General features: G+C 42.2%; 1 protein-coding gene across 2 annotated transcripts in view; it reads left to right on the forward strand.

Annotated features, from left to right (window-relative positions):
- Positions 1-6,632: 6,632 nt before the first annotated feature.
- The window catches only part of BHMT (betaine--homocysteine S-methyltransferase), a 29,088-nt gene continuing 22,964 nt past the window's right edge, over positions 6,633-12,756 (forward strand). Inside the window, exons 1-2 of one of the 2 annotated variants that reach the window (XM_061430038.1) lie at positions 6,633-6,717; positions 11,460-11,592. In XM_061430038.1, the coding sequence (XP_061286022.1) occupies positions 6,685-6,717; positions 11,460-11,592 (166 nt within the window). In that variant the 5' untranslated portion in view covers positions 6,633-6,684. Of the gene's footprint in view, positions 6,718-7,118; positions 7,215-11,459; positions 11,593-12,756 lie in introns of those variants that run through there. The other variant, XM_061430039.1, reaches the window with a different exon arrangement.

A 12,756-nucleotide genomic window follows, 5' to 3' on the forward strand; every position in this document is an offset into this window, starting at 1 on the left:
TTCTTTGGAACTCTGCATTCAAATGGGTAAATCTTTCCCTTTCTCCTTTGCCTTTCACTTCTCTTCTTTTCTCAGCTATTTTTAAGGCCTCCTCAGACAACCACTTTACCTTCTTGCATTTAAACTAAAGTCATATACCAGCTTGTACCCAAAAAATGCTTTACATGGACAAAGATTTCTACTATCATCACCAAGCTAAAAACCCTCACCAAATCCTCTTCAGAATCAACTGATGTATAAAACAGTGATGTGCAAACCAATAGGAAACAGAAAAGAGAAAACAGCATGCTTTTTTGTAAGAAAGAAAAAGGGAAGGGAATCTTTTGGTCCAGCCCAAAAGAGTTTCCCATCAAACATAAACTCCTCAGCGAGGTCCTCATGTCTAATACTTCCTGTGCTGGATACCACTCTCACCCCAACACCCACGACATTTTCTTTATGCCACCATGTCTCCCTTCTCATGCCGCACACCCACCAACCTGGTGAGTATTTCCCCTGAAGGGTCTAGACCAAGACACGGGGTTGTCCCCAGAGTATGACTCCTAAATCAGGAATTGTGTGGGAGCTGATGGATGGGCCATATAAACATCACATGCCAGCCCCACAGGAAAAGGGAATCTTTGGCCTCTGCTCCAGCTTCTCCCATTCAAAGAAGCAAATGAAGTCTTACTGATCTTTCAAAGATGAAGGAAATCAAGGTTAGATTGCCTATCTCAGGAATTATGGTATTCCTTTTCCCATACCCACTTAAAACATCAAAGTTTCACTATGACTGGACAAGCCAGGGATTACACACAATCTAAGAGTCGTCATGTGGATGATAGCCTGAACAGGGCAGACTGTTTTCTGTCAGTAACTAATTGTATGTCCAGCGAATCTAAACTTCTCTTGATCAGGGGAAGGGACCTCTGTGTTGGGTCAGGTGAGTGGGAAGGGCCATGAGTTGGATGAGGTTATAAAGAGTTTGGGGAGTTATTTTCAGAAAAACAGTTTACTAAAAAGGAAGAATAAAGTCTCTTTAAAGACCATGATCTCTGCTGTCATTTGGCCTGGGCTGCAGTCCTCCTGTCAGTTCTGTGCTTCTTATTGGCATGATCTTGGGAAGGTTCCCATTTAACCTGTGTGCCTCAGTATTGTCATCAATAAAATGGGAATGGCAAAGTACCTACCTCTTGGGGTTACTGTAAAGATTACACGATGCCTATGAAGCACTTAGCACAGCAAACTCCACATAGTAAGTGCTCATAAGTTATAGTTTCTGGGTTTTCTTTTTTTAAAGAAAAAGAGGAAAAGGGCACTTGACTGAAGAAGACTGGCTAATTATGCCATTAGAAGGCATTGAAGGAAAGGCAGGAGAGGAGAGAAAATTTCAGAGCTAGAAATAGAACTTGGGAAGCAATTATACTGGGAGGACAGTCTGGGAGACTGGGGGTGTCCAGAATTTACAGGAACACTGGCTACAGGGTTTCTCTGTGGAATCCAGGAAACTGAACAAGTTGGCAGATGTGTGAGCTCTGAGAGAAGCATTTTTACCTGTGGTGGAAATAAGCTCTGAACAGTCCAGCAAAAATGAAAACCACTATTTCTCCAGAAACTAGGAATGGGCAGAAGTTGAAGGCAGGAATAGGAGCCAGAGGTATCCTCCTAGCCAGCTCAAGCAAGTGCTTGCTGATTACAAGAGGAATGCAAAAAAAAAAAAAAAAGAAGAACATGGGAAAAGGCTGGTTTTTGCTCTAAGCATATGCTAAGCCAATTGCAAGAAAAGAATCTGAGAAGTCACCGGGCTTTAACTTGAATTTTAAATAAGTAAACAGGGCCCTTAGAAGGGGAGGAACTGTGTGATGTGGGTTAACTGTCCTGGGATCATGTTGAGTGTGGCCACTGCAATGGGCGGAGGGAATGAAGCTCAGACAACCCTTGAACAACACAGGTTTGAAATGCACAGGTCCACTTATACATGGATTTTTTTTCAATAGCAAATACTACAGTAAGATGGAATTTCACTTCCCAGGTGGCTCAGTGTTAAAGAATTCACCTGCCAATGCAGGAGACTCGGATTCCATCTCTGGGTCGGGAAGACCCCCTGGAGAAGGAAATGGCAACTCACTCCAGTATTCTTGCCTGGGAAATCCCACGGACAGAGGAGCCTGGAGGGCTACGGTCCATGGGGTCGCAAAGAGTCAGACACAACTTAGCAACTAAACAACAAATATTCAACTTGCTGGTGGTTGAATCTGAGGATGCTGAATCACAGATACAGAGGAACTGCTGATAAGGAGGCAGATTTTCAACTGTGCAGAGAATTGGCTCCCCTAATTCCTGAGTTATGCTGGCACCAGCTGGACTACCAGAAAAGATAAAATGAGGAATGGCTGTGTACCCAGGGAAGAGAGTTTTAGGTAAAAAGCCCACTCTCATCAACCCTTTATGATGATCCCCAGCAGTGGCAACAAAAAAGTAACTGAGATTAGTGGCAATGAAAAAATATAAGGAAAGTGAAACTTTCGGTTTGGGGGCTATTTGGGAGAACTTGGACCAAAGGACATCTCACATATATTTGATAATCCCTAATATTCCTTCTGGCACCCCACTCCAGTACTCTGGCCTGGAAAATCCCACGGACAGAGGAGCCTGGTAGGCTGCAGTCCATGGGGTCGCAAAGAGTCAGACACGACTGAGCGACTTCACTTTCATTTTCTCTTTCATGCATTGGAGAAGGAAATGGCAACCCACTCCAGTGTTCTTGCCTGGAGAATCCCAGGGACGGGGGAGCCTGGTGGGCTGCCGTCTATGGGGTTGCACAGAGTCGGACACGACTGAAGCGACTTAGCAGCAGCAGCAGCAGCAGCAATATTCCTTCTGTTTATAGCAGAGGTCAAAACCTCATATGCCTTCCAGGTAAGGTGAGTACATGAACCAATCTCTGCAAGTAGAACAACTAACCGGGTATGGATCAGACTGGCAAACGGGAAGGCGCCACATAAAGGAATCCACATTCTATTAAAAAACAAACAACACTGACCTTGCCAAAGGAAACATAGAAGCTGGCCCCATTTTTATGTCACCAGTTTGCAAACACTGTTCTACATGATGTTAAAACATAAAATGTGTTCAATGGTTTAAAGGCTAAAACATTTTTAGTCTAAAAAGCTCTATGAAAAGCCACTTTCATTTTAAAGATGATCCAAATTGAATGGAATGAAAAGTCCTGACATTTTTTTCATCTGCATATTGATAAAGGGGACATTTTAACTCTTACACAAGATGAAATCTATTTTCCCCTTGGGGAAAAGGAGGAAATGTCCTTTACCCCCAACCTTGGTCTTTGAAACATTGTATAAATTGAGCTTCCCAGTGGTAAAGTATCTGACTGCCAATGCAGGAGATGCAAGAGACACAAATTCTATCCCTGGATTAGGAAGATCCCCTGAAGTAGGAAATGGCAACCTGCTCCAGTATTCTTGCCTGGAAAATTCCATGGACAGAGGAGCCTGGTGGGCTACAGTCCATGGGGTCCCAAAGAGTCAGACTCGACTGAGCACGCATGAACATGAACAGGCCTTAAGTGTCTGTTAAATGAATGCATGGCGTTATAAGCAGAGCAAAGCGCTAGAGCTGGAGACAGAACCATGACCTCTGTTTTTGAGGTTATAAAAGTAGGAGAGTGGACCTTCAACTCTAACCCTCCTCTTTCTCTTCAGGATTTTTTTTGTGTGTGTGTAAGTTTTTAAAACAACATTTATTTCTTAAAAGTTAACATGTGCATAATAGGAAACCAAAAAACACAAGAAGCAAAAAATGAAGTCATTCAAAATGAAGTCATTCATAATCACAAGCAGGTTACCATCTGATGTGTCCTCTCTAGGTCTCATTTGTGCCTTTTCACAACTAAGCATCCATTTTTATGTAAGATCATACAGCTACGTATCATGCTGTTTCAAACATCATGAATATTTACCATTTCGACTGAAGCCAAATGTCTTCGTAGGAGGCCGAAGACTTCAATGCTGTATGATTTTCTTCATCTCATCGCTCCAGCAGAGAACAGAGAACATGGGCAGCTTCCCAAGAACAGCTACCACAGGACTCACTCCCCAGGTGGCCTCCAGCCACCTCAGCACTTGGTACTTTGGAAATGGGGCACAAGGCCTTCAGCGATCACACCAATAACCTTTCTATATCTCCCCGACTTCATGCTTCTTAAGGACAAAGAGGGGGTGTCTACCTCACAGAATTGTGAGGAGTAAATAACATTATATGCATAAAAGGCTTAATGTAGTGCCTGGCCCATTGTAAGCACCAAGTGCCTTGTGGATACTATTAGCTATTACAGGAATTCGTAGGCGCATGAATTTTTTTTAATTGACCTAATTGGAGTGGTGGCGGGGCGGGGGCGGGGGCGGGGGTGGGGTGGGGGTGAGGTAGAACAAACTGAGAAGCTGAAGAAAAACAAAAGTATTTCAACAGCTGTTTATTAGTCATTTTAGAAAAGGTGAAAGTGGACAGTTGTCTAAATAAACTAAATTCCCCTCATTTAAATACAAATATTTGTGGATACATGTGTACACTTAGATACACATAGGATTCTGGAAGAATAGTTAACAGATAACAGTGGTTATCTCCAGGGACGCCTTGACCTGGGAACAGCAACTGGGGAAAGACTTTTAAATTTTTGCCAGGTGTCTATATTATCTACTGAAAATTTGCAATTCATTTTAAAATTAATCGCTGCTAGTTTAAAATCTATCCTAAATTTTGTTGAAGGTGGACAAACTGAAATTGAGAATGGCTGTTTTCAGTTTTTAATTGTCGAGCACTGATACCGCCCCCTAGCGCCTGGTACCCGCCACCACAACTTCTTTGTTAAACCCTGTGCCAAGGTGCTTCGGTCCTGAATCTTTGTGACCCCATGAACTATAGACCACCAGGCTCCTCTGTCCATGGGATTTCCCAGGCAAGAATACTGCAGTGGGTTGTCATTTCCTTCTCCAGGGGATCTTTCCGACCTAGGGATGGAACTTGCATTTCTTATGTCTCCTGCATTGGCAGGTGGATTCTTTACCACTAGGGCCTCCTCTGAAGTCCTGTGTGAAAGTGTTAGTTGCTCAGTCGTGTCTGACTCTTTGTGACCCCATGGACCATGTTCCGCCAGACTCCTCTGTCCATGGCATTCTCCAGGAAGAGTACTGGAGTGGACAGTCATTCTCTTCTCCAGGGGATCTTCCTAACCCAGGGATTGAAACCAGGTCTCCTGCATTGCAGGCAGATTCTTTACAGTCTGAGCCACCCTAGCCAGGCTCAATCTAAAATCCCCTGGTTAAGACTATGAGTAGTTAATGCATTAAAATACTGAACTATTACCTACTCATATAGTCCAACCCTGTCATGATCAAAAATCTAGGCACTGTGAAGAATGCCTACAATAACTCATGCCTCATTCTTGGTGGACAAGTGAAATAATAGATCATTTGCATTACAATATATGCATTCATTTTTTTTTCCATTCTAGACAATTACCTGAAGCAGAAGGACTTCTCTGCTTTTTCAGTTTTATCTTGTGTACATCATTTTATTTGTATTAAATCATCATTTACTGCAGTAATTTTCCTCTCTTCATTTGTTCAAATAGAGGTGTTGTTCCACATACAAACCTTTTATGTATTTAGGTAAAAGTTTCTGAACTCTATTTCATACTTTTTAGTTGTTCTTTATGTTATTTATTGTCATGTTATACACTTTTAAAAGTAATGTTTTCATTATTTTAAAGTATGTTCCCACTGTAAAGAAATTTTGGCAAATACAGTAAAGCATAATGAATAAAATAAAAGCAAGACCTAACTCTAACATCAACAGATAACTACTGTTAACATTTCTGTTTTCCTTCGGTTTCTCTAATGCTTTTCATTTTTAAACACAGTTTTCACACTGAATTTTTAAGTCTACAAAGTACATTTCCACTATCATATATAAACATCAAGTGTTTGTCCTTGTCAAATATTGCAAAGATATCATTAGAAACTGTAAGGCATGTTTGGATATAAGGGCAAAGTTCATTCTGAACATACACACACACACACACACACATGCAGAGTTAGTATTGGAAAATGTCATATTTTGTTCAGATACATAACCACTGGGTGTGTATCACACTGGAGGTCACATTTTATAGTCATTCAATAATCCTCATTCAATAACCTTGTATCCTTGGCCTTTGACAAATGTTTGGGCATTGGATGGAATTCTTGGGGGTCTGGCCTAGCGACTGAAGGTGCATGACTAATGGGACATGATCCCAGGCAAGGGAGAAAATCAATTGAGTTCGTGGACCTGTGAGGGGAAAAGAAGGGCCGAGCTCAGATAGGTCTGAAACCTGAGCAAGTGGCAACCTCATTGTTTAGTTATATTTTTCTTATTTTACTTCTGGATAATTTCCCCCATTTGGGAGAACAATTTCGATCACCAACTCCTAATACAAGTTCCCAAGCAGCAACGGGCAAGGATAAAGGGCTGGTGGGCGTGTTCCCCGCCCAAGGCCCCTGTTGGACCGCGCAGAGGCTGGGGAAACAAACCCACACCCGGAGCAACGGGTATAAAGAACCCGGCCACGGCTCCAGGCTTCGCAGGGGGAAGCGCTCTCCTCGTCCATCCTCATCCGTGTTAGGTGCAGTCCGGGACACCAGGAAGATGGCACCGGCTGGGGGCAAAAATGCCAAGAAGGTGAGTGTGCGGGGGACCCAAGGGTGCTCTGGGTTTAGATCGGCCAGCCCTGCACCCCAGCCTGGAGAGATCAGAAGGCCCCCAGCCCCACCCCCATCCCCAACCTGGGGAGAGCAGAGGGCCGCCCCCCACCCCGAACTGCTGCTTCGGAACACCAAGGCACCTCTGAGCCCCGACCCCTGTCCTCTGACCACAGCGCCCTCTAGAGTTGTGTGACCCCCCAATTCCAGGGCACCCCTAAAACTCTGAGACCCGCACCCCAAGACCAGAGCACTCCCCCAAGATGCGGCTCCTAGACCCACAGGTGCGACTTCTCTCCCCTCCGGCGGTGGGACTTGGGGTCACCTGCTGGGCACCCTGGGTTCCTCTGGGTCTGCGCACCCCTCGGCGCCCCTAGCAAGAGAAGGCGCGAGCCTAGGCTGCGACCGTTTCGTCTTGGGGACCCCACCCCGCAAGGTTCTCGCCAGTCCTAAGGCTCTGCCATTGGTTGGATGATGGTAAGTTTTCACAGGCAGTCTGGATTTAGAAATCACAGAACAGTGTACCGTGCAGGCCTCGAAAAGATTGTTTACGAAAAATTAAGCACAATGGCCCTAAGATATTGAGAAAGGACTGCTGAGTTTCTAAAATAAAAACGCAGTAAGATGCCCACCTTTCCCTTGGGACTAGTGTTTCCGTCCAGACTGTGGGCCTTCGGGGAGTGGGGGAGGGAAGGGGTGGGTGAATGGGTGGATGGACTGATAATAAGGTTACAGTTGGAAGCGGGATGAGAAGGACGGAGGGAGGAGGGAGTATCCTTGCCCCTTGGGTGTCAGAGCGCCCGTCCCCAGTCTGGCAGAGGCCGGGGAATGGCAGGGAAGGAGACAGGGCCGGCCAACTATACCCGTGAGGACAAATTCATTGCCAGACATGCCTCTAGAAATGGGTTGTACCTAGTTTCTAAGGGGATGACCCCGCCTCAAGAACACCTCCACATAAGGAAAAACAAAAATTAATTCAATTAAAAATTTTAAATGCCATGAAGTCAAGGATTTAAGATGTTGAGATGGCAATTGCTTATAGACTGTCACCTGTTCAATTAGGGGGAGAATTTTTGCCAATCCCTACATCTACTCAAATAATGTATGGCTGGAAAGGATGATTCCCATAGAGATTTTTAAAATATTTTTGCTTTGGCCCCATTGCATTGCCATAAATTCTAATCCACTCCCCAAACTCACAAAATGAAACATTTTAAAGGATTACTTTAGCAAGATGGACATAAAATGAGGAGAAAAAAGTTTCTTTGGTAACCTGGTTTCCATGCCTATGTCACTGTTAAAATATGGATAATACTATGTCTACACTTCTGATTAAAATTAAAATGTTACAAAGCTAACACTTGTTCATTATAAACAACTATGAACAACACTAACAGCAGTGTCTGCTACATTTTGATGTATATTCTGCTAGTTTGTCTAAGCAAATATGTACTTTTTAAACAAAAACAGTCTGATATTAAACACATTGCTTTGCAACACCTTTTCACAAAAAATGTCTTGAGCAATTTCTCATAGCACATTCCATTTTAAAACAAAAAAAGGAACAGAAAAGTCTGAAGTTCAAGTTATTTAAAAACGCAGTAGACAAGTCCATTCTATACATGTGCATCTCCATTTCTGCCCTGCAGATAGGCTCATCAGTACCATTTTTCTAGATTCCATATATATGTATTAATAAATAATGCTTGTTTTTTCTTTCCAACTTACTTCACTCTGTATAACAGGCTCTGGGCTTCACATGTGCTTAGTCAGTCAGTTGACTCTGACCCTTTGTGAACCCCATGGATGTAGCCCTCCAGGCTACTCTGTCCGTGGGATTCTCCAGGCAAGAATACTGGAGTGGGTAGCCATTCCCTTCTCCAGGGGATCTTCCCAACCCAGGGATGGAACATGGGTCTCCTGCATTGCAGGGAGATTCTTTACCATCTGAGCCACCAGGAAAGCCTAACAGGCTCTGGGTTCATCCAAACCCACACAACACTGTAAATTATCCTCCAATTAAAAATAAATAAAATTTTATAATTAAAATGCAGTAGAATCCAAGTGTTTTTCCTGATGAAATTGTTCAATAAATTAATGGACAGCGTGGTAACTGAATCACCACTAGCCACTTTGCCACCAAATATCATATTGTTAGTTATGCTGTACATCAAGATGTTGTGGCACTAAAGTCTGAACACACACACAAGAGTTCAATGAGAGTTTCTAAGTGACTGAAAAAAATATGAATTATTTCACGCAAATTAAAATTAGTAGCCAGTCATATTTCATGTATTTGATTGTTGTTCATATTTTTATACAACTGTACTGATTAGCAATATATCCATTTTTCTTATTAATTGGGTCATAATGATCAAAGTTGTAGTTCTAAGATGTGACATTTAGACACATTGTAATCATGACAGGTATTTGGATTTCAAAATTGCATGTAGTGAATTCTATACTTTGTAGTTGTTATCTCACGGACTTCAACACTTGAATTTTTTCTATCTGGAAAAGCTATTCAAGAATAGAAAACACATATATGTGGAATCCAGGAAAATGGTACAGATAAACATATTGGCAAAGCAGAAATAGAGTCACAGATGTAGAAAACAAACTTATGGTTACCAAGGAGGGAAATGTGGGGTGGGATGAACTGGGAGATTGGGGCTGATGTATGTACACTACTGTGTATAAAATAGATAATTAATGAGGACCTCTTGTTTAGCACAGGACACTCTACTCAATGATCTGTGGTGACCTAAATGGGAAAGAAATTTAGAAGAGCAGATACATGTATACATATAGCTGATTCACTTTGCTGTGGTAACCTAAATGGGAAAGAAATTTAGAAGAGCAGATATATGTATACATATAGCTGATTCACTTTGCTGTGGTGACCTAAATGGGAAAGAAATTTAGAAGAGCAGATACATGTATACATATAGCTGATTCACTTTGCTGTGGTGACCTAAATGGGAAAGAAATTTAGAAGAGCAGATACATGTATACATATAGCTGATTCACTTTGCTGTGGTGACCTAAATGGGAAAGAAATTTAGAAGAGCAGATATATGTATACATATAGCTGATTCACTTTGCTGTGCAGCAGAGACTAACGGAACATTGTGAAGCAATTGTAAAATTACTTCACAATTAAAAAAGAATAGATAGCACAATCCTCCTGTTTTACTGCTTTAAAGTAAAAATGTTTCTTTTCAGATGTTTCTTTTCTCTGAGCACCAGCTGTTGAGTTCACATGGGGAGGGGCAGAAGGCGAAAAGGACTCAAGATGCCATTCAAATTCTTATGAATGCCTCTCACATATTTTTGTAACCCTTGTTATATCAGCATTTATTAACCATTAATGGCAATAAATGGAACACAGTAGATATGTACATTCCAGGTTATTACTTTACATGATTTTTTCAGGGCTGTCCCACTCTCCTCTCTCCCATTTAAAATCAAATCTAGATACTATTTGAGGGTAAAAGAATCAGTGAGCCCTCTAGGGGCTGACCTGGGAGACTGTGTAAATTACTCAGAGACTCTGGACTTTGTAAAATCAGAGAGAGGTTTCCCTGGTGGCTCAGTGGTAAAGAATCCGCCTGCAATGCAGGAGTTTCAGAAGACACAGGTTCTATTCCTGGTCAGGAAGATGTCCTGGAGGAGGGCATGGCAACCCACTCCAGTATTCTTGCCTGGAGAATCCCATGGGCAGAAAGGCCTGGCAGGCTACAGTCCACAGGGTCACAAAGAGTCAGACACGACTGAAGCAACTTAGCATACACAAGCACACAAAATCAGAGTAACCTTTTACTTTAAAATTTATGATATTTTGAAATAAAAAAAATGATTCTACAAGAATATTACTAATTCACAAATCGCTTTAAAAATATTAAGTTCAAAGTTGCTGTTCTAACACCAGGGTAATGATTGCATGTACAGTAAATGGAATAGGTATGCAAGTTGGACTAGAAATCAGTTTACAAATATTTTATTTACTGGTCTCTTCCCAGTTCTCTCACTTGCAGAGAGCAGGCCGTGCATACTTACAACTTTCCGGACAGCATAATGCAGCTGCTGTTACGGAAACTGAATTTTAGCACCAAAGACATGGCCAATTGATTTGGCCATCTTTGTGGTGGTATATTCTGCCTTCTGTTCTCACCAAATATATTTTGACTTTTCAGTCTCAAAACGCCTTCGTAGCGTCATATGCCACTTCAACTTCTTTATAAAATATAATCCTGTCTTTTGTTTATTGATAGAAAAAGGAGAAAGACTTTAACAGTCACCATTTTAAGAATGTGTGCTTAAGTATTCATTTGAGGCTTTACAACAAAACCTTTTCATTTAATCTTTCTGAAGATATTTATTCAAACATAACATCTCCCACAATATCCTTCAAATACTATTTAGTGTGTTCTGAAAAGCCCCCATCCCTGGCACATACACATGGAAACACAAGCTTGCATTATATGAGCATTCTGATGGTTTGCCTTATAGTCACAAATTTCTGAATAAAATATATATGTATTTTCTGAGAATTTTAAAGAAATCATACTTCTCAACAATATTTTCTGAGAATTTTAAAGAAATCATACTTTTAAACAATATGGGAGCAAAAGTTCTATCGTAGAAATGAGTAGAAAATTGTATTTAATATTCAAATATTTCATTTATCCATTTTCTCCCTCCCCCGCCCCATAACTTTAGGGCATCCTAGAACGGCTAAACTCTGGAGAGGTCATCATCGGAGACGGAGGGTTTGTCTTCGCGCTGGAGAAGAGGGGCTACGTGAAGGCAGGGCCCTGGACCCCAGAAGCTGCTGTGGAACACCCAGAAGCAGGTTGGTGCACAGCTCTATTTTAAGCTCTCATAAAAGACCACTGTGTTGACCCATGCCTAGGAGCATGCCATCAAGCAGATGCCTCCATGCTATGGTTTCCAAGTATTTATTATTGCCTGCTGGGCACTGTACCGGTGTATAAATATAGATCCACCTGCTGGGTAAATACCAGTGGCCCCTCCTTATTTCTGTCACCTGTGTCTACCTCTTGCTCCCTGCTCCCTGCTGTAGATGAGTCTAGCACCTGGCTCTCTTCCTTCTCCTCTGCCCCTACCTACCTCCTCCAACACTCTAGATGACTCCAACATCCATACATGTGATTCATCCAGCACTCTTCCTATTAGTACCCTGACTTCCTCTCCAACAAACGTTCTTCCTTCCCCACCTCAGCAACCCACTCCATCAATAGCTGTCCACCTCTGAAATCTCAAGGACAAGTACTGCATTCTCTGACCACGCCTCCTCCTATCTTTTCTGCTCATTCTTTCTAGTACTCCTGTTCTTCAGTCTCATCACATCTGTCCTTCAGTGAGTTTTAGCCATTCTTCCCCATAAGTCCACCTTCCCTCCTTAACCCACTTTAAGTTCCATGATACAGCATCAGTCACCGTCTTGCAGATAAGCCCTCTTCCATTATATATTTGCCAACTAGTTAAATTCATTGTATACTAGCTCCACCCTATTTAAATTCAACCATCTACCTATGCTGCATCTGTATCCACAAACCTTATTCTCACTTTATCTTCTTGATTTACAGATCTTTTTGGCTAGGAAGGGAGGTAGGATGCAGTCTGAAAGGAATAAATGTTGTCTTCAGGGCCTCTGTATCATCCTTAAGCAATAGAGAAGGATTAATCTTTAAAAGGGGAGGAAATGGGCCACTTCTACAGGCCCAGAGAGTTCAGGGGGATGTGGGGCTCTCAAGGTTGATGGGTTAATCCAATTATGTCTTTATTCCAGGTCTCAAGTCCCATTTCTTCCTAATCAGATCTTAACTTTTGGCAATAGAATACTTTTCTGGTTGAGAACTCTCAATGGGTGGGTGTTCTAGCTGGCCAGAAAGAGATCTGACTCCAGAACAATGTTTGAAGAGTAATTTCCTGTGGCTGGTTGTGGCTTCAGCTCTTGCGGGTCAGACCAGTCAGGAAACACATTATGAAGCAG

This window comes from Bos javanicus, chromosome 10 (genome assembly GCF_032452875.1).
Source record: "Bos javanicus breed banteng chromosome 10, ARS-OSU_banteng_1.0, whole genome shotgun sequence".
In the NCBI taxonomy this organism is placed as follows: Eukaryota; Metazoa; Chordata; class Mammalia; order Artiodactyla; family Bovidae; genus Bos; species Bos javanicus.